This window comes from Oenanthe melanoleuca, chromosome 9 (genome assembly GCF_029582105.1).
Source record: "Oenanthe melanoleuca isolate GR-GAL-2019-014 chromosome 9, OMel1.0, whole genome shotgun sequence".
Classification (NCBI taxonomy): Eukaryota; Metazoa; Chordata; class Aves; order Passeriformes; family Muscicapidae; genus Oenanthe; species Oenanthe melanoleuca.
In genome coordinates this window covers 15765539-15785529 of record NC_079343.1, presented here as the reverse complement: position 1 = coordinate 15785529, position 19991 = coordinate 15765539, and the positions used below count along the sequence as shown (strand labels likewise).

General features: G+C 44.7%; 1 protein-coding gene across 1 annotated transcript in view; it reads right to left on the bottom strand.

The window, feature by feature from the left end:
- The window catches only part of LOC130256962 (multiple epidermal growth factor-like domains protein 6), a 191591-nt gene that overhangs the window by 52255 nt on the left and 119345 nt on the right, over positions 1-19991 (bottom strand). The window contains exons 6-10 of the mRNA XM_056499137.1: positions 19413-19535; positions 12825-12950; positions 8568-8690; positions 5875-5997; positions 3195-3332 (exon numbers count right to left, since the gene is read on the bottom strand). Coding sequence (XP_056355112.1) covers positions 3195-3332; positions 5875-5997; positions 8568-8690; positions 12825-12950; positions 19413-19535 — 633 coding nt within the window. The remainder of the gene's footprint in view (positions 1-3194; positions 3333-5874; positions 5998-8567; positions 8691-12824; positions 12951-19412; positions 19536-19991) is intronic.

The following is a 19991-nucleotide window of genomic DNA, read 5'->3' as shown; positions in this document are numbered from 1 at the left end:
CACAGCTCTGCTCAGAGCTGTAGTGCTGCAGCACTCACTGCTTACACCTTCCTCCAACCACAGAAACACTGGCTAATTCCTGAATCCTGCCTTCTACCCACAGCAGCCAGGACCCTCCACATCCTGGGAGAAGCATCTCCTCTACAAGTCTGAGCTGCCATGAGAGGATTTACAAAACACCAGCTGGTCTCACAGGTGACCAAGGACAGACCCAAGGAATGGCTGGAACTGTGTCAGGCAGGTTTAGGTTGGATATCAGAAAAGGTTTTTCCCCCAGAGGGTGCTGGGCACTGCCCAGGCTCCCCAGGGAATGGGCACAGTCCCAAGGCTGCCAGAGCTCCAGGAGAGTTTGGATAACACTCCCAAGGGTGGGATTGTTGGGGTGTCTGTGCAGGGACAGGAATGGGACTCAATGATCCTTGTGTGTCCCTTCCAACTCAGAATATTCTATGGTTCTAGAAAAGAGACAACAGCAAGGACGCACCAGACCTCAAAAACGTTCTGTTCAACAGAAACTTACATTTGACCATTTAGACTTTTTTGCATCCAACCTTATTCAAGGCAAACTAACAGTGCTCTGATCCAACCAGGCACTTGCTGCACAGCAGCAGCCTGGAAGGTTCAATTGCAGTTTTTGAGAACTGCTTTCCTGCTGCCTCCTCCCGCTCTGTGCCCACTCAGAAATTGGTATCATTGACACCACTGTTCTGGTGATTAGATAGGAGAGCTGAGCTGTTATCTGTGCACTGCAGGCTCCTGGCTGCTGTCAGGCTGCTGAGCAGGTCAGTGGCCATCCAAGGGCCACCTTGTCAGTGCTGAGTCTGCAAAATGCTTCTGAACGTGGCCTGGCTGAGCAGCTGCAGATGGGAAAGGTCAGTGTCTCAATTAACCTTGGAAGGAGCACCAACTTTATGAGGAAACACGGACAGGAGAGAGAAAATGTAATTAATCAATCGAGGTGAGGGGGTCAGTGTGAAAATGATTAATGCAGGTTATTTGGAGGCAGTGTTTGCCAGAAATGTCACAAGCTGAGCTGCTCTGCAGCACATCAGGTGACGCCTCGCTCTGGGCTCCAGAAACAGCCCCTTGTTTGTGTAGGAATGCAAAATCTGCATCCAACACAAAGGGGATTTTTGCTGTCAAGAGCAACTTTTCATGTCCTCAGTCTTTCTCTGTGTTCTCCCCCTTCCCTTGCTGTGTCTGGATTATCTGCTTCCCTCTGAGCTGGGATGTGGGCAGGAGGCTGCTTTGCCTCCTGTCAGCTGTACAGACAAGACTGTGTAACCCACCCACCCCTGTGAGGCTCTGGCTCCAAATCTGCCTCCCAAATTTGTCTGTTATGCTTTTTAAGCTCCATCGTCACCTGCCCTTACAGCCCTCAGTGCTTCCCTCCTCCCCTGCTCCTCCTCTCTCCTGCACTTGGATTTTTTTCCTTGCAAGACTCCTTTTGTCTGTAATGCCTCTCACACTCATCAGTGCTCCCACTCTCTACTTCTTCTCACCATCTCATATCTCCCTACACTGCTTTGTGATGCCTCTTCCTTTTTCCACCCCCCATCTCTTTCTGGCTAGTCTTAAAAATTGTAATGACATAGTGACAGCAAGCCCAAAGCAGAATGAGATACAGTTTGCATGTCAAAAGCCCTAAACAAAACACAAAATGAACACACACAAAAGAAATATCATAGTGGAATTGCTTAAACATGAATGAATTTTTAAGCTCTTGTCTCGAAATAAACCCAAATCTAACTCTGTTGCTTTCACCTCCCGAGTGAGACTTCTCACAGGCAGAAGTGTAAGCTCATCACTGAGCAAATCTGATGGCAACACTTCTGGAGAAAAAGTGGAGTTTGTGCATGCAGCACTTGGGAGCAGTTGTGCTGCTGCTCCTAGACACTGGCTGAGAAGAGAAAACAAGGCCAGGTCTGCAGTGCTTGGGCTGCCCATGGTGAGATGTTGGGAAGGGTGAAAATTTAACAGGAAAGTTTTACAAATATACAGAAGGTTTTATAGAAATAAAAGCAAGTTTTGATATTTAAAAAATGCTTTTAAGGCCAGTTGTTACTGAAACAGCTAAAAACCAAAAAGTGTAGTTGAGTTGACAAAAGTTTTATAACTAAAGTCTGAAAACTAAGCAACCTTCAAACAAAAAGTTAAATCTTCTTCAAATAAGGCATGTTTTCTACCAAGCAAAAAAGCATAGGCAAACAAAAAGATGTTTTTTACCAAAGCTACAAGAAATTTCCACTGCAAAACAAATCTCAAAGTTTAACACGGAACTACTAACTCAGATGATTGGCTGGTCATTATCATAGTATGGTAATTTTAGCAGTTTTGATAGATTATATGTAAATGTAATAAGTATTGTGTATGATGCTGAGACTGGTTGTTGTGTAATAAGATACACAGCAAAGAAAGATATAGCATATATAATAGAATATATAAAAAATAGAATATGAATAGGATAGGATAGAGAATAGGATAGAGAATAGAATAGGATAGAGAATAGAATAGAGAATAGAATAGGATAGAGAATAGAATAGGATAGAGAATAGAATAGGATAGAGAATAGAATAGAGAATAGAATAGAGAATAGGGTAGGGTAGGGTGGGATGGGGTGGGATAGAATAGAATTAGAATTAGAATAGAATAGAATAGAATAGAATAGAATAGAATAGAATAGAATAGAATAGAATAGAATAGAATAGAATAGAATAGAATAGAATAGAATATAGAATAGAATATAGAATAGAATATAGAATAGAATAGAATAGAATACAGAATATAGAATATAGAATATGAAGATATATGAATAGAAAGGGGCTTCAGGACACATGGCTTGCCTACACCCAGCAGCTATAGACTCACCCACTACCCCCAAACTGCTGCAACCTCATCTCTGCAATAAATGGCACCTCAAGAGCCATCTAAAGTCCCCATCTCTCTATCAGGCTCTCACAGTGACACCCAGCCATGGCACCAGCGTCACTCCCATCCCTCCCATGCCCAGCGATCCAGGCAAGCCGGGGCAGCAGCTCATTAACGCTGCAGGAGGAGGGCGGGCAGCAGGGGAGCTGTTCCAGGGAGCTGCCGCGGCTCGGGGCCGTTACCTGAGCAGGTTCTGCCGTTACCTGAGCAGGCTCTGCCGTTACCTGAGCAGGTTCTGCCGTTACCTGAGCAGGTTCTGCCGTTACCTGAGCAGGTTTTGCCGTCCCCAGCCAGGCGCTGCCCGCGGCCGCAGGCGCAGCGCGGACCGGCCGCCGTGTGCTCGCAGCGGTGCGAGCAGCCGCCGTTCCCCTGCCCGCAGCTCTCCACCACCTCCATCTCGATGCCTGCAGGAGAAACAAACCAGAAGGTGGAAAAAAGCAAGCCCGAGGTGGGGGAGGTCAGGCTGTGAGTGTTGCGGCAGTGAGTTTAATCAGCTCACATCCCCTCCCCAGAAGGGCACTGAGCTCCAGCTGTTGCATCCAGTGGATGCTCTCTAATGCAGCCATGTGGAGCTGCTTCAGTGCTCCAGCAGCTGCATGGTTCTGTGAAAAGGGACAACAGCCCTAAAAAATATTCTGTTTAACAATAACCTACATCTGATCGTTTAGAAGGTCCTGCTACAGGAGCCTTCCCAGGTTTCCCCAGGTTCATGCTTTGTTTGGACACAGTGCTTGCCCCAAAGGGGAACAGAACTATCTGAGGAGCCCAGGTGGTGCCCCTGAACCCAGCCTGACACACTTCCCAAAAAGCATATTTGAGTTTTGCATGGGAATGACAAAGAGCTGGATTCTGAAACATCCCCCAAACACAAAGGCATTGAGACTTCCTCAGCAGAGTCCTGCTGGTGACAGGGACACCCATACACAATGCAAAACAGTCTCCAGGTTCTGGTTCTTGGATGTCCCTTCCAGGGGGACACAGCAGCTCTGCTGAGACTTTTCCAGCTAAGACAGGGGGGCACAGTGCCACTGCCAGCCCCCTTTGCCCTGACAGACTTCCATGCCCTCCTCCTGTGGCTGCACTGGACAGTCCTCAGAACATCCTGGCCCTTTCCAGTGGGAACCCTCACACAAGAAAGGGAACACCTGGCCACCTCCTTCCCACCCAAATACTCCATCAGATGATTTCTCCAGGATGAAAAGAAACCACAGGGTCAGTTATAAAGTTTTTCATGAAGGATTAGCCAGCTTGTTACATAGCTATTTAGAGAGGAAATAATTTCTCCTACTACATAAGTGAACTGAAAAAAACCTTTCCTAAAAGGAGCCACTGTACTTCCAGAAACACCCCAGCTTGGAGTGGTGGCCATCAGATCTGGCACAGAATCTCCCCAGACACATCTGTGCTGGTGGGCTCTGGTCCTACCCCTCTTTGTGCTCCCAGGGAACAACCTGCTTGCCAACAAGAAATGTAATTCCAGCTGGAAGCGGGCATAAATTAAGAGAATAAATATATCTACATCTCATGCACAGTCTGATTATTTGCACCAGTGAGAAAAAATCGTGTCTCCAGTCCAGTGTGTTAAGCTGGGATTTAGTAAACCCAGCGATTAAATGCAGAATCTGACTTCATACACTATCTTCATCATTTACTTTGTCTCAGTTCTTCATCAGTAAAACTGAAATACCAGCTCTTCCCCAGCCACTGGGGAAATGAAAGAATAAACAAAGATTGTAAATTGCTCAAACACTGGGATAATCCTGATCATAAATATATGCAGAATGTTTTTATTTTTATTGTTTGCTCTTCAATATTGTACATGAGGCACAGAGAATCACCATCCCCTGAGATCTGCTGAACATCCAGGAAAAATATTATCAGAAAAGCACAATGAAATCTAAGTGGTCTAAACCTCTTTTTTATGCCTATGACAGAAGATTTCATATCTGTCTATTAATCACATTTCCTCTGCCATTGCAGCACTCACAGTTCCCCATCACCTATGAAATAACTCTCCAGGATGTCGCTCACATAATTGGGTTTTGTTTTTAATGTATGTTAATGCCTTGAAACTGGATTTCATTCTTAATAACTATTTCTTACACACACATTCTTAAATAAAGCACTCATTCTCTGGCATGCAGCATATTTTCCTAAGGAAGCTCTGCTGAAAGCTCTTGCACAGTATTATTAGATTGAATGATCTTTGCCCACCTCTTTGCTAAAACAGGTCATGCTTTTGTCTGCATTCCAGGGAGCTTATGTTAGGTCCATAATAACCCCAACTCTTCCACATCACCTCCTTTATTAATCTAAATTTGCCCTCAAGGGCAGGCCAGGATCACCTATCAGCTAACAGCACTGGGAGTCAGTTCCCCCCTCCAGAAAAGCTGTGTTGATTAAGAAACCCCGCTGGCAAGAGGTAAGTATGTGAGGAAAGACAACAAGGCTCCCTTTAGCTTGAGAAGTTTGAGTTGTTCAACTATTTTTTCATCCCAAATCCTTCCTTTTTGTTGCCTTTTTTAAAAATTCATCCTCTTAATAGTGTCAGTAATCTCAGGAGAAACATAAGCAAACCCAGACAGGTAAAGACAGGAGCAGAACATCGTGTTGGTTTTCCCTTGCATCAGGTCTGTAAGGAAGCTGGGAGGAGGAGGAGGGCAGGCATGAACACATTTCACAGAACAGCAGCATTCTGGTAGCTCTGCAGCAGAATTCCCAGACTCAAGATAAACCATCAGGGCTATTTGCTCTTTGAAAGGCAGTAATTAAGGTCTGTGAGCACAGGCTTAGGAGCGTGTCACCCTGCAATCCCAGCAGCAGCAGCGGAGGAAGAAAACAGCATTAAGCTTGAGCTTTGGCACACATTTTTTTCTACTGGGAATGCTAATCCAGGGAGGGCTAGCAGAGAGAGGAGGTTGAAGCAGCAGGAGCAGGGTTACTCACGGTAGCACTGGCGCCCGTCCGCGCCCAGCTCGAAGCCGGGGCTGCAGGCACAGCTGAAGGAGCCCGGGGTGTTCACACAGCGATGGGCACACCTGGCTCTGCCCTCTGCACACTCATCTACGTCTGCAAGCACACAGAAACTCGTTTAGGAGGATTCTGACATGGAAAAATAACTCTGCTCCACGTGGACATGGCCGCGTTTGCAAATATCTGCTGGAGTCAGACTGCACCCCATGAACCCAGGAGCATTACACTCACATTATTCTCCAGAACAATCTTTTTATTCTGAGCACCATTGACCTTGAACTTCCCAGTGTGAACATTTACAGTATCAAACACTATATCTGCAGTATCAGCCAAAGCAACTTATTTATTATTCCTGTAAAAAAGAGCAATGGCAAAAGAAGACCTTGTGTGAAGAACTCAAAAGAAACTTCCAGAATTCTGAAGTTGGAGGACTCATGCCCTCCAAGTCATTACAGTTAAATTAATGGAACAGGAAATAGCTGCTTATTTTCTGAATGTCAAATGACCTGGATTAAGTGGTGGTTGGGTTTCAGCAGGGACAATGGAGACAGATCATCCCTGAATCCTGCAGCTGCTTCTGCAGCAGTGCAGTGGGGAGGCTCCTGCTGCAGCCACAGCAGCTACACCACCCCTGAGGAAAGGAAAAGATTCAGAGCCTGAAGTGAGGAGGCTGCTCTTCCCCCAGTCCTCTCTCAAGCACGCTGCTCCTCTTCAAGCTTCATACTTGCTGGTCTGTATTTTGGAGTTCAACGCCCCCAAAGGTGTCCATCTTCCTAAAATCTCAGTGGAACATAAAGGTGCTTTTAAGGAATAATTAGTTTAAAGAAAACAAAAACAAAACCACAAAAATTTACGCTAAATACAGCTGCACAGAACACCAACATCTGTTCAAAGACTGGTACCACACATGGCAAACCCCTGATCCAGCTCCTGTTCCTTCCCATACTGACATCTTTTCTGGCAAAATACAGATTATTTATTACACCAATGCTGGGTCAGTGTCTTGGAAACAGCAGGGAGAAATCTGATGTGCAGCTCTTCACTTTTTATCCCAGAAAAATCACTTTCTAACAGTTTTGTCCCTCCACATGTGCTGTGCCCAGTGCTGTGCTCGTGGCCCCTGCACTTGAGCACAAGGAGTTTGATGGATGCAATCAGGCTCCTTGCAAAGAGAGGCCCCAGGCACTGCAAACACCACACACTGGCTCATGAAAATTTCAGAACAAATGACAGCTTCTCTGAAGCAGCCATGGGAGCAGCTGCTGCTTAGGATAAAATGGGTTATTTCTCCTTTTTCTCTAATTGTCAGTTTGTGAGTACGCTGTGCTGGCCAGTGCTGTAAATACTCTTTTCTCTTCTTCTTTTTAAATAGAAAAATAAAAAGTTGAACCATAGCCACCATCCTGCACAGGTTTCTTCCTGTCCTACAGCTAATAGCTGAAGTATGACACCCCAGCTGCCCTCTGTCTCCTTCCAGCTCAGTTTGCAGAGAGTCAAACAGCTTGAATTTTGCAAAAGGCATTGAGTAACTTCTAGGAGAAAAAACCAATAATTGTATATCCATGGTAAGACACGCTGCTTAATGATTCAAAAGATTGTTGCCATGAGGCTGGGGAGAAAATTTGTTCCAATATATAACACTGCAAGTTAACTCAGTGATTCAGTTTATACATAAATCAAGGGAAATATCAATGTGTATCTGAAATAAAACAAACAACAGGCTGACCCTACTGCTAAACACACTGTTGTTTCCATCCACTCATCATCAGTGTTAAGAATAGTTCTTATTTTCAATAATTACTCATCAGTAATTCCAGTAAGAGAGAATCACTAAGATCTGCCATTCCACTCACAGAAGGGCTTACAGGCAACTAAGTAAAATACTCAGAGTAGGAAGCAAATATTTTGAAAGGCACCCAGCACTTAATATGAGACAATAATTTAAATATTGGCAAGATTTTGGGCAAGTTTTCAAAAGAGGAGTGTAAAATTAGTGTCTGTATATATATACACACCCTGCTTCTGACTTGACTGTTAAAAATCTGTGCACCTTAAAGTCCAGAAATGCTTTTTGTTTCATAAAACTGCTAAATTATCTTTCAAAACTTTCACTAAAAGAGAAAAGCAGGTGTTTTGATCTCTAATTCTCCCAAATTTTGAGTCAGAAATGCTACAGATTCTCTTGACAACCCCAGACTAAATACAGGACTTTAGAATTCAACTTTTTAAGCTCATCTCTTTGGAAATCTTACATATCATGATTTCTTCCTTCACAGTAGTTTCTCCATTAATATGGAAACAGTTCTCCAGCTAAAAAGCCCTTTGAATTCTAAATAGGTTTTGAGTGACCTGGTTCAGAGTTTTACTTGAACCAATTTTCCAGGAGCTGTATCTGGGACATTATTTTAAAGGGACCCTACAAGAATAACACTACAGCATTCACAAACCCAGTTTCTAGAAAGCATGACCTAGGAGACCACAGAGGAATTTCCATCACTAAAAAAAATCCTTCAAGACTAAGGGCTGATGTGAGCATCACAGAGAGAAGTGCTGCTCCAAAAATGCACGCAGATATTTGTGTAACATATTCCTTCCCACTCACAGCTCAGTAAGCCAGAGCACTGATTAATAACTTTCTTCACAATAAAGAGCTCAGAGTTTCTTACCTAAACAGGACTTTTTGTCTGCAGAAAGAGAATGCCCTGGATGACACTCGCACTTTGCAATTCCTCTCTCATTCTGACAGATTTGTGAGCATCCTCCATTCCCACTTGTGCAGGGGTCTGTCTCTGAAACCAATTAGAGCACACTGTCAACTGAAAGGTCACTTTTTGCCTGAAAATGGTCTTACCTGCCATTGTTACAACTAATGACGAAGTGGCTGTAAGAGATTAGACTGGGGAAAAAATGTGACAGCATCTGGTGGGTAAAGCTGCTGTTTTTCTGGATGCTCTTTGTTGCTGGACAACATTTTTCACAGAGCAGCAACGAGGCTTTAAACAGCAGGAAGCCAAGCTTGTGTTACATTGGAAGTGGGACAAAAAAAGTACATTTTATTGTTATTTTGCTGTACCTGAACAGATTTCAAGAGTTCTCTAAACAACAGCAATTAGCACTCCAGTATGTGTGAATCCATAAACACACACAATGATGGAGTTCACCACAAAACAATGAATATTTAAAAGGCTCGAGAGGAAATAAGCACTGAAGAGCCCCCAAAGACATCTTTCAGTCTATAAACATGTGCCATTCATGTTGTACATCAAGGCTTTTTCCTCTTCTTGAGCAATAACATACTTTTTCAAGGATAAGCTCCTCTAAGTGAAAAGTACTGAGAAAAACTTTTATGAAGAGCCTACAGCAGCCTCCATCTCAAAGATTTCACTGTGCTTTATGGGTTTATTTCTGGAACATGCACCTGCTGGAAGCATACTGCCCAAATGGAGACCCCAAAAAAGATCTACCAGACAGGTCTAACTTGGGTTAGGATCTGACATTCTGCAGCAGGCTGAGGTTTTGCTTTGGAGCACTCACTGCACCGAAATTCTGGTGAATTATCATTCCACAGGTTAATTTGGAGGACACCTTGAAAATGTGCCCTCTACAGCTCTGCTTAGCTTGGAATAAAAATTCTTAAAAGCTTTATCTGTTTCCTTACAGCTCTAATTCAGTTTCAGCACTTTACTAATTACTGATTTGAGACAGATGACCAATATTCCTCAGTTGCCTCCAGCCTAACATTTTCTTCCCTAGCTCTGTATAAGCCAGATTTTCTCAGAGCCCCAGAGGAAAGTCACCCATTAGTGTTCTTTTTCACACATCAGTTCAACAACACTGGAGTCAGGGTTTGAGGAGCCCTGGGGAAGGGCTGAAGGAGTTTTGCTCTGGACCTGGCTGCTTTGCTCTTCCACTGGCTACACAGAAGGGAATGGGAGAGAAAAACCTCTACTTCATGTGGATTTTAATAATTTTTTTCTGTCACTTTTCTGTGCAGCCAAGTGGCATTTTGTGCCACCATTTGGTAAAGGAGGAAGCTGCCACAGAACACCCTCAAACTCCCTCATGTCACCTCCTTCCACCTCGAGAACACAGCACACAAACCATTCCAGTCTGCAGGGCTGAGCTTGACCTGTCAGCATAAAAAAAAAAAAAAAAAAAAAAAAAAAAGGAAAAAGAAATAAAATAAAAGCATGGTTAGGGATGTAGAACTGAAATTGGACTTCTGACACGATAGGTTGCAAATAGGTTTCCAAGGAACAGCAGCTCTTCATCGTGCATGACACTTCCAAGGCTGACAACTTGGCTCTGCAGCTCAACAATTTGCAGTCTACAAAGGATTTAGCTCCAAGCAAGAACTCACTCCTTGCTGATATGAAATATTGAGTTATTTGCCGATTCCTTCTCTATTTGGGTAAATTAAATGAAATCACTATCAAACAGCATCTGTTAAACCTGCATATTATGAAGGTTTTCAGAGCAGCTAAAGCTTTAATTTGAGAATGATTACAGCACAGAGTAAAGCTTGTAATGCTCTGTGACATGACAACAGGCAAACAACAAATTACATGGTAGATGTTAGTAAAACATAGTAATTCAAATAAAGGGAGCAGCCTTGGAAATCCTTGGATGAGGTGAGTTTGTAAAGGTAAGATCTTTAGGACATTAGGCAATCAGTGATTGACTTGCTTTCCAGTGATGCATATGTTCCTGTTAAAAGCAGGTTTCAGGAAAATCCAAAAATAACTCATTAGTTTTCCTTTTTCACACATTTGCCTCTTACTGGTTCATTTAATAACTTTAGTAGATAACAGACTCCATCCTTCAAAGCTCTACCCCAAGCTGTTAAACACTATGGTGAAAAATTTACTGGTATGGTTTCATTTCCCAGGTGCCTCAGGACACAGAATCCCAGAATCTTTGGGTTGGAAGGGACCTTAAAGCTCATCCAGCCCCACCCTCTGCCATGTCAGGGACTCTTTTCACTATCCCAGGCTGCTCCAAGCCCCATCCAGCTTGGCCTTGGACACTTCCAGGGATCCAGGGGCAGACCTTCCAATCCTTCACTGCAAGGCTGGAAACAACAGGGTCTCCAGTCCTACCTGCCACGACCTCTAGGGCAGCTAAAGAAAAGAGGTTTGGGCCTTATCAAATTAATTTTCTTGTTCACAGCAACCATGACTTCATACTGGAGAAAATATAAAGGGGTAAAGAGAAAAATTGCCAGGCTTGAGTGTCTCTCTAAGGTTTCCAGGGCTGTGGGTGCAGTGTTAACTCCCAAGGAGTCCCCAGGGATGAATCCAGCCCTGCACAACACCTGCACCTGCTGTGGCAAACACCCTCATGACACTGTGCTTTCTCCATCCAAACCACAACTCCAGCAGCCAAGCTTTGGTTGGAAAATAAAAACCAGCCAGACTCAGCTCCTCCCACCTCTTCTACTTAAAATATCTCTGGACCACTTCACCCTCATTTGTTCCTGTAAAAATCTTGTCCATGGGCTTACCTAGCACTTTTCTCTCCCATTCACTGAGGAATTTATTTATGGGGAGAAAAGCATCCTGCTCAGTGCTCATTTTGCAAGCTGAGCTCTGCTTACAAGACAGATCCTCCTTCCCCCCAGCACAACTGCCCTTCTGGGGGAGGGCTGCACTCATTTATTTTGATTCAAACACCCTGAGCACCCAGGGTGGGTCAGGCACCCAGGCAATGCCCCACCTGCAGACTGGGCTGACCCTGCCCCTCTCCTGCTCAGGAATTTCAGGCTGGTGACAAACCACTGCCTTTGTGAGGGGCTAAATCTTCAGCCCCACCATGGCAAGACCTCCTCCTGGAGGGGTCCCAGCTGAGACAGAGCATGAAGTGCTCCATGGAAGCTTCAACTGTGCTCAGGACAGCTCCCACCCCACCTGGCACAGCCACACTCAGACCCCTCTGACCCATCCTCTGCCCACCACTCCATAAAACCCACCCAAAAGTCCAGGCTCTGCACAGCCAGCTGCCCAAACACATCCTGAGATGCTGGGAAACAGGATGGAGAGCAGTGGAGGAAGGTCTCTGACACCCTCTTCTCCCCAAAATCCCATTTTCTGGCTCTTTCTGATAAACTCAGGGACAAATCCTGCCCACCCTGGAGGGACAGGCTGTGGGTGCTCCCTGAGCTGAGGGCAGGATCTGGGGAGACCCAAACCAAAGGGAAGAGTTCTCTGCACCCAGCAGGAGCTGGGAGCCATCTGAACAGCAGGGTTTACTTACACTTCATCCACAGCCTGTAAAATCTCTGAGCAGAAGAGAAGCCATATGGAAACGGTTTTGTGACAGGAATTTCAGCTCAATAAATCCATAAATTTGGCCCTATCTTTCTCTGGCGTGTTCAAGGGTGTGTGTGTGTGATTGTGTTGGGGAGTGGTGGGGGTTGCCTTCAAAACTGATGAATATGTTAAGATATACAAGGAAAGAAAAGCAACAATCAAACCCAAAGGTAGCAGTGCTATTCTGCTTGAGAGGGTGCTTAGAAACCTGAAGGGCAGGAAGAATGAATCAGATTGTGGTAAGCCAAAAGGAGATAAAGAGGAGACTTTTTGTAGAATAAAACACGTAATGCAGGCCAACTCTATATACAACTTGATGAGCAATAAAATGTTAGAATTAACTCATGATTAAGTTCCTAACCTATGTCATCACCATCACTGTGCAAGGAACAGCCAGGGATCCATGAGGCCAAAATCTTGTTCAAAGCTGTGATTCAAAGTGAACTTCACACCTCAGACACGTTGCTATTTTAAAATCCTGTTAATAAGCAACTCCTATAGCTGCTTTTGGCACACAGGGAGAAATAGGAATGAACACAGTGACCCAAAGCATCATCCTGGAGTCTTTTAAATTGCCTTTACTGTGTGTCTTCAGGCAGGTAGCACAGGACTCACCTTCACAGGATTTGGCGTCTGTCTTCAGCTGGTAGCCTGGCTGGCACTGGCACCTGTAGTGGTCCTCACTGAGCTGAACACAGTCCTGCTCACAGCCCCCGTTGTTAATGCTGCAGGAATTGACAGCTGGAGCCAAGGAAGCAGTGAAGGAATGCATGTCAACAACCTGGGAGAACTTATTTCCTATTTTAAATACACAAATGACAGCAAAGCCAGGCAAACCTCGCTGAGCAGCTTTCAGAAATGTGCCTGTCCCCACCCCTGATGGCTGTGCTCACAGAGCTTGGCTGACACAGTGTCCCACAGCACTGAAATCCTGGCTCCAGGGAGAGGCAGGTGAGATCTGAGGGCTGTAATGCTGACTGAAGCACAGCCCCCTTTGATCTGACAGCACCAAAGCACTGCCAATCCACCCAGCCAAGGAGGGGAAAAAAGAACAGCCCTGCTGGCACTTGCCCATTGATTATCTTTTTCTCTCCTTGCTTTCATTGATTTAAAATAGTAATTGTCTCTCAGGCTGATTTCCTCAGCCTCGTAAATAAAAAAAAAATCCAAAAAACAGAAGCCACAAGCTCTGCAGAACAGACTCACACAACAAACCACAGGAACAGAGGGCATCTTCACATCTTTACAACTCTCTACATCTTTAGAGATGCTGCTTCTTTCACCCAAGCAAATTAATATTCTTTTTAGTTCAACACATATCCCTGGCCTCTGGAGAAACATTTCTCCCCCTGACAAAACATGTTAACACACACCCACACCTATTCACACGCTGCATGTAAAAATAAGAGTGATGGTTTGATGCTGCTATTGTGCTGTGCTGATGGAAGTGTGTGTGCATGGCTGCATGGAGCTGTATTTCCACAGCAGGGATGTAGCATTTAAATTAGATATTAGGAAGAAATTCTTGGCTCTGAGGGTGGGGAGGCCCTGGCACAGGGTGCCCAGAGAAGTTGTGGCTGCCCCTGGATGCCTGGAAATGCCAGGCTGGATGGGGTTTGGAGCAGCCTGGGACAGTGCTGGTGTCCCTGGCCATGGCAGGGGTGGCACTGGATGAGATTTAACAAACCATTCCAGGATTCTGTGTTCTATTTGGTCCTTCATGGAATGCACCAAACTCTGAACACAATTAAGTCAGAAAACAGTTTTGATATTCATTTTTTTTCACATTTATTTTAGCAATATTCATATTTCTTCATCTGTAATATACATTAGTAAATGTTAGCTGCATAACCTGCTGCAGGATTCCTTTCACCCTATGCCACCAATTAGGCAAGCACTGAGTTTGTGCAGTCAAGTATGTGCTAAAAAGGTGAAAAGAAAAGCAAATCCTTACATTCTCCTGGCTGCACACACAGCAGGAGGCAGGAGGCACCTCACAGCACAGAAACCTGACCTTGGCTCCTGATCTCCACCTGTGCCCACCAGCCTGCTGCCCTGCCACAGACACAACCTGAGAGCAGCCTGGTGTCTGCACAGCAGACCCTGAGCTTCCAGCCCCCTGCACATTTGCATCCAAAGACCTGTTTTTCAGCAAGAATATTCAAATAAGATGAAAATATTTCAGAAGATGAAAAACATCTTCGATCCAAGTGACAGAATATACATGTCTGCTTTTAAAAGTGCCATTTTCTCCCTCCACTCCTGGGCACGAGCCAGTTTGGATGCAAGGGGAGATAAGCAGCAGCCTGTTGTGACAGAAATTTTGGAGGATTTGAAGATGGGAGGGGACAGGTGTGAAATCCTGTGTGCTGGAGCACCCCAGCCTGGTGTGGGCTCTGCCAGCAGCCAGGGCTGGCTCTGGAGCAGCCAGGGCAGGCTTGTCAAGGCTGCTCCTGAGGCACCACGCTGGGTCTGTGAGAGAGGTGCCAGACTGGAGGGGAAGAGCCCCAGGGACAGGACAGGATGGATTTTCTCGTGGCTGCCAGGCCAGCAGCACGTCTCTGATCAGAGAGAGGGAGAGACTTGGCAGCTCGTGGGTCTGACTCCATCTGGCACCAAGGGATTGTGGCTGGAGGTCTGAGCACCTCCACAGGCAGAAATATGGCCTGGCTTTCACTTTTAGTGATTTACTCCTGAAATTTGGTAGAAACCCAGCCCTGATGCAGATTCCAGGCAGGGTGGGGATGATGCCAACAGAGGGAGGGGGCATCTGGGTAGGGGGGCAGTGGAGGGAGACAGCAGGTGAGAAACACAAGGATCACAGAATGGTTTGGGTTCATCTTAAAAATCATCTCATCCCACCCCTGTCATGGGCAGGGACACCTTCCACTGTGCCAGGCTCCCAAGCCTGGTCCAGCCTTGGACCCTTCCAGGGATCCAGGGGCAGCCACAGCTTCTCTGGGCACCCTGTGCCAGCCCTCCCCACCTCCCAGGGAACAATTCCATCCCAATATCCAATCTAACCCTGCTTTCTGCCAATTCAAAGCCATTCTGCTTTGTCCTGCCACAACCAGTCCTGGTAAAATGTCCCCAGAGCTCTCCTGTAGGCCCCTGATCTGATGAGAGTTAAGAAATACACATTTCTCAGCCCATTATTTTTCATAATAAAGGTGATGTTTTTAAAAATAAGCCATAGTTGGATACATGCATAGCAGCCATGGAGTTAGAACATGCAATCTCTTCCAACCTATGTTTTCCAACACCTTAAATCCAGCCTTGGCAACGATGAGCAATGTAACTTCAGACGTGCAGGGCTTATCTTTGTGTTGGGAAACACAGATTATAGAGTTGTAGAGATACTTTCTTTGTTATTTTTTCTATTAACAGCCTTAGTGTGCTAAAATCTCCATAAAAAACCAGCATCTCAACAGCTTCTCCACATAAAGCAGACATCAAAGGTAGCAGCTGGCACCAGAGATGAATCAGGGTCTAACGGCTGTGCCCTGTTTTCACTTCTAGGAGTTCAAACAGGAATAAATTCCACTGCAGACAATGAATCTACAGCAATCCAAACCCACAGCCTGATACTACAATAAACACGTTCTTTCTGAGTTTCAGCTTTTCAGATACCAGCTGGTTAAACTCCAGTGAAGTCAAATTCATTGCATTAACATAATCAAGGCATTACAAACAAAACAAACAGAAAAAAAAAAAATTGGACAAGGTTGCAGTGAATATTTGGTCTGGCACGTGTATTTATAAATTAATTCAATGCTGAACAAAATCTGTGGGGCCAAAAAGCCAAAGAAAGAAAAGGAGCATTGAAAGAGATGGGATTTTATCATGGTACAAAGTATTGGATAACACCAAAGGATTCAGGAATTCAGTAATTTACTTTCACACACTGGTCATCACTGAACAAGGCAACCCACTCTGGAGATTCTTTGGGTCTGAGCAGAGTATGAGCTGATTACTCTACCTTAGAGTGTGAGCAGAGGTTTCCAGTGAGAACAGGAAGAATGACAAAAGCAGGTTTCCTCTCCACTTATTTTAAGGCTCATACTGGCAGTGGAGGGATGGACCACCAGCAACTAGTCAGGATCCCAAACACCCTGTGATGAGGTGGCAGGAGGACCAGATTTACTGGAAAATTTATGGCAGAAGTTCAGCAATATTCCATAAATTGCATGAGAAAGTATCTTATCCTCAGATGTAAGCTGAATTTAAGATGATAGATCCACTTCCTTATGTATGGGAGATTTCCAAGCCATCCAGGCTGCAAAATCTGCTTCCCCTCAAATGATTTTGGCACTTTTGTTCCCACAAACACAGGGTTGCCAAAAAAGAAAAGAGAGACATGGAAAGAATGAGTGCAACAGCAATCTGGGCTGGGCTTCTCTGAAAAGCCTGTCTAAAGGGACTCTTGTTTCTTATTTCTGCAGCTGAGATAATCACCTTCCATAAACAGCTCAGTGCCAGAATGTGGTCCCTTTTCATCCTCAGCATGCAGGAGAGATCCTTACATCCTCTGAAGTATCCATGGAAGAAATACCATTGCTAATCCAAGCCTGTTTGAAATGCTGGCTGTCCTGCTTAGCTGCACTGGGTCAAAGGAGAGGGGCATTAGTGGTTTGCTTCTCATCAGGTGGGTGATGAAAGCTGGATGTACAACCTGGTGCCATGCAAGGGGCAAACTCTCCCTGCCCAAACCCTGATCCTAGGCACCCTGATTTATATGAAATGCTTCTCCCCATCCTCATCAATTAGTAACTGTCTTGTTCTCCAATGCATGAGAGCTTATTATATCCATTTATTTTGGTGTCTTCTCTAAACAGCTGGAACAGGACTCAATATCCTCCCTCGGCATGGAGTACATCCATTATCATGATAACAGAGCTCTCTGAAACTCCTGTCTCTCATCTTAGGATTTATTTTTGTTTCTCCTTGATAATTTCTGAGATAATGCCAACAAAACTGATCACTGTGTGAAGTATTTTGAATAACTTCTTGAGAGTATTTACATTTATGAAATGAAAACTTGTTCTCTGGTATTGATCACAGCTCGGACAAAGCTAAGCTGAGTTTTCTGATTATTTGAGGCAAGAGGAAACCTATTTAAGGTCCACAGAAAGTTTGACACATTATACAAGTAAATTCATTTAATTGCCATTAACGCTTACTTTGTGCCTTTATCACACAGTTCTCTTTCTCTTTTCACCCCCAAAGTTCCTTTAGTCCCCTTTTCATACAAAACTCCCTCTCCACTACAAATGAGACTGTTCAGAGGGAGTCATAGCTCAAACACCAATCTTGCACTTCTGGGTCTTCCCTGGTCAGATCTGATCTAAGCAAGATTAATTTCTCTTTTAACTCACAAAAAACCACCATTGCTTCTAGTTAATTATGAACCACTCTGCTTTTACATTATTTTTTTCCCTCTCACTATAGTGTTTCCTTGTCCAGTCCTTCACCAACTAAGATAGTCAAGAAAAGACTAAGACTTCATCACATTTTTAATTGCAGTTAATTACCAAAACTCTGAAAGTCTCTGTATGTGATAAACCCAAAAAGCCTAAAAGGGTAAGTTTTAAAATAAAAAAAAATCCATTATTCCCACAGCTTGATACTAGTACCTCCTGTGTCCTGCTTGCATCAGTGAATGTATTGCTGTGATAATTCCAGGAATGACTGATGGCATCTCTGGTTGAAGTTAAGCACAACCAAGGGACTTTGTGCAGGAGCTGAGACAATGCCCAAACTGTGAGTGAACTTATTCTGCAGATGTGGTTTGACTGTACTTGACTATTCTTCCCATATTGTCCCAAATCAGGTTTAAAAATTTAAACAAAAAGTGCCCTTTCCTTCTCTCCAGATGAAAGAACATTTTAATCCTTTCTGCAGAATTCAAAAATTTGACAACTGTACTGATTTAAATGCAATACAAGAACTGTGTATTTCATATTTTTTGTTTTTAACAACACACAGAATTAACTCTGCTATGCCCTGTTTCAGGCTTTAGAGTCCAACCTAAGAAACACAGGGTTGATTTCTAATGGCAGAGCTGCTAATTCTCTCCACAAAAACAGGCAATGTGCCATGGCTGAGCTCCATGGAGCTCCCATTGACATGAGCACACACAGGGTAACTCCACCCTGTAAATCACAATCATTTAGCCTGGAAACAACCTCTAAAATCACCAAGTCCCAGGGCAGTGCTGGAAAACTGCAGGGAGACATGCCACAGAGAAAAAGCACTCAGAATTCAAAAAATGTTGTCATTTGAAACAAAGACCCCCTAAGCTCTTTAATGCCTGGTGCAAAAGAATTTTCACCAATGTGGGACACCATATGTCTTGGGTTGCAACACAGGACGTGGCCAGAAATGTGAATTCTGTCCCCATCTGTTAAACCAGTGGGGCAGTGCCCCTGATCTCCTGGCACACATTATCTGCTCATGGGCCATCTTTAAACCAGCTGGGAAATCATCTTTATCTTCCCACAGCCCATCCTCCCTCCAGGAGATATCTCCTGTTAATGGCCAGTGAGTCCCAGGGCATGACTGATAAAATTCCATCATCCCACTGGGAGATGCTCCAGCCAGGGGAGGAGCCAAGCCTTTCCTACCCAGATAAAAACTGAGATTTTGGACACCAAGGCACCTTCTTTCCACTGGATTCCAGAGGAAAACCAGACCTTTCCACATCATCCCTGGAGCTTCAGAGGAAACTGCACCTTCTCCAGGAGCACTGCTCCAGCTGAACCACATCTGCCCCTGCAGGAGGATGCAGCCACCATTGAATGGGACTGTGCCAACACCCTGACTGACTGACGGGTGTCAGCTTGGATTCTGACTCTGGCAGGGCTGGGATTGTTCTGTGTAATACTGCATTGCTATTTTAATTTTCCTAGTAAAGAACTGTTATTCCTAATTCCCATATCTTTGCCTGAGAGCCCCTTAATATCAAAATTATCATAATTTGGAGGGAAGGGATTTACATTCTCCATTTCAAAGAAAAGCTTCTGCCTTTATTGGCAGATACCTGTCCTTCAAACCAGAACACCATTTAAAAAAAAAAAAAAAAAAAAGTGAGTTTGGCAATACCTGAATCCTCACAGAATGAGTAATGATATTTAGTACAAACTCAGACTGGAGAAGTTTTGCACTGAGGGAAAAGCAGTGCTGGAGGAAGGGAAGGGTCCTTACCGATGCAGGTGCGCCCGTCGGCGTGGAGCCGAAATCCCGCCCGGCACTGGCACTGGAAGGAGCCCTGGGTGTTGACACAGCCCTGCTGGCAGCCTCCATTCAGCACCTCACACTCATCCACGTCTGCAGAAGGAAGGGAGAGGGTGAGGAAGGGTCACAGGAGAGCCCAGGACAGACAGACAGACCCTGGCTCTCCTGCACGGCTCGTCCATGACGCAGCCAGGGCGCTCCGGCGGGGTGGTTGTTGTTGTTTGCTTCATTTTGGCAGCAGAGAAAACTGGGATTTTATGGTGTTTTTCCACGTTCCTGCAGGCACTGCCCGTGTTGTCTCTGTTTCTGAAGTCCTTGTTAATTAGAGTGGTTTGTGACACGGCTCTTTCATTGAGGCCAAGAGAAAAATACAGGGGTAGAATTAGGGTTAGATCACACATCTGAGCCTGTAGGAACTGCTGGTCAGACTTTTGGCTTTTATAAAGACTTGCTGTATGAAGACTTCCCTTTGCATCAGGCCTTTAATTCTATTTGTTCTTGGGGTTACAAGCAGGTGCAGCTAATATGACTGGAAAACAGACACATCCT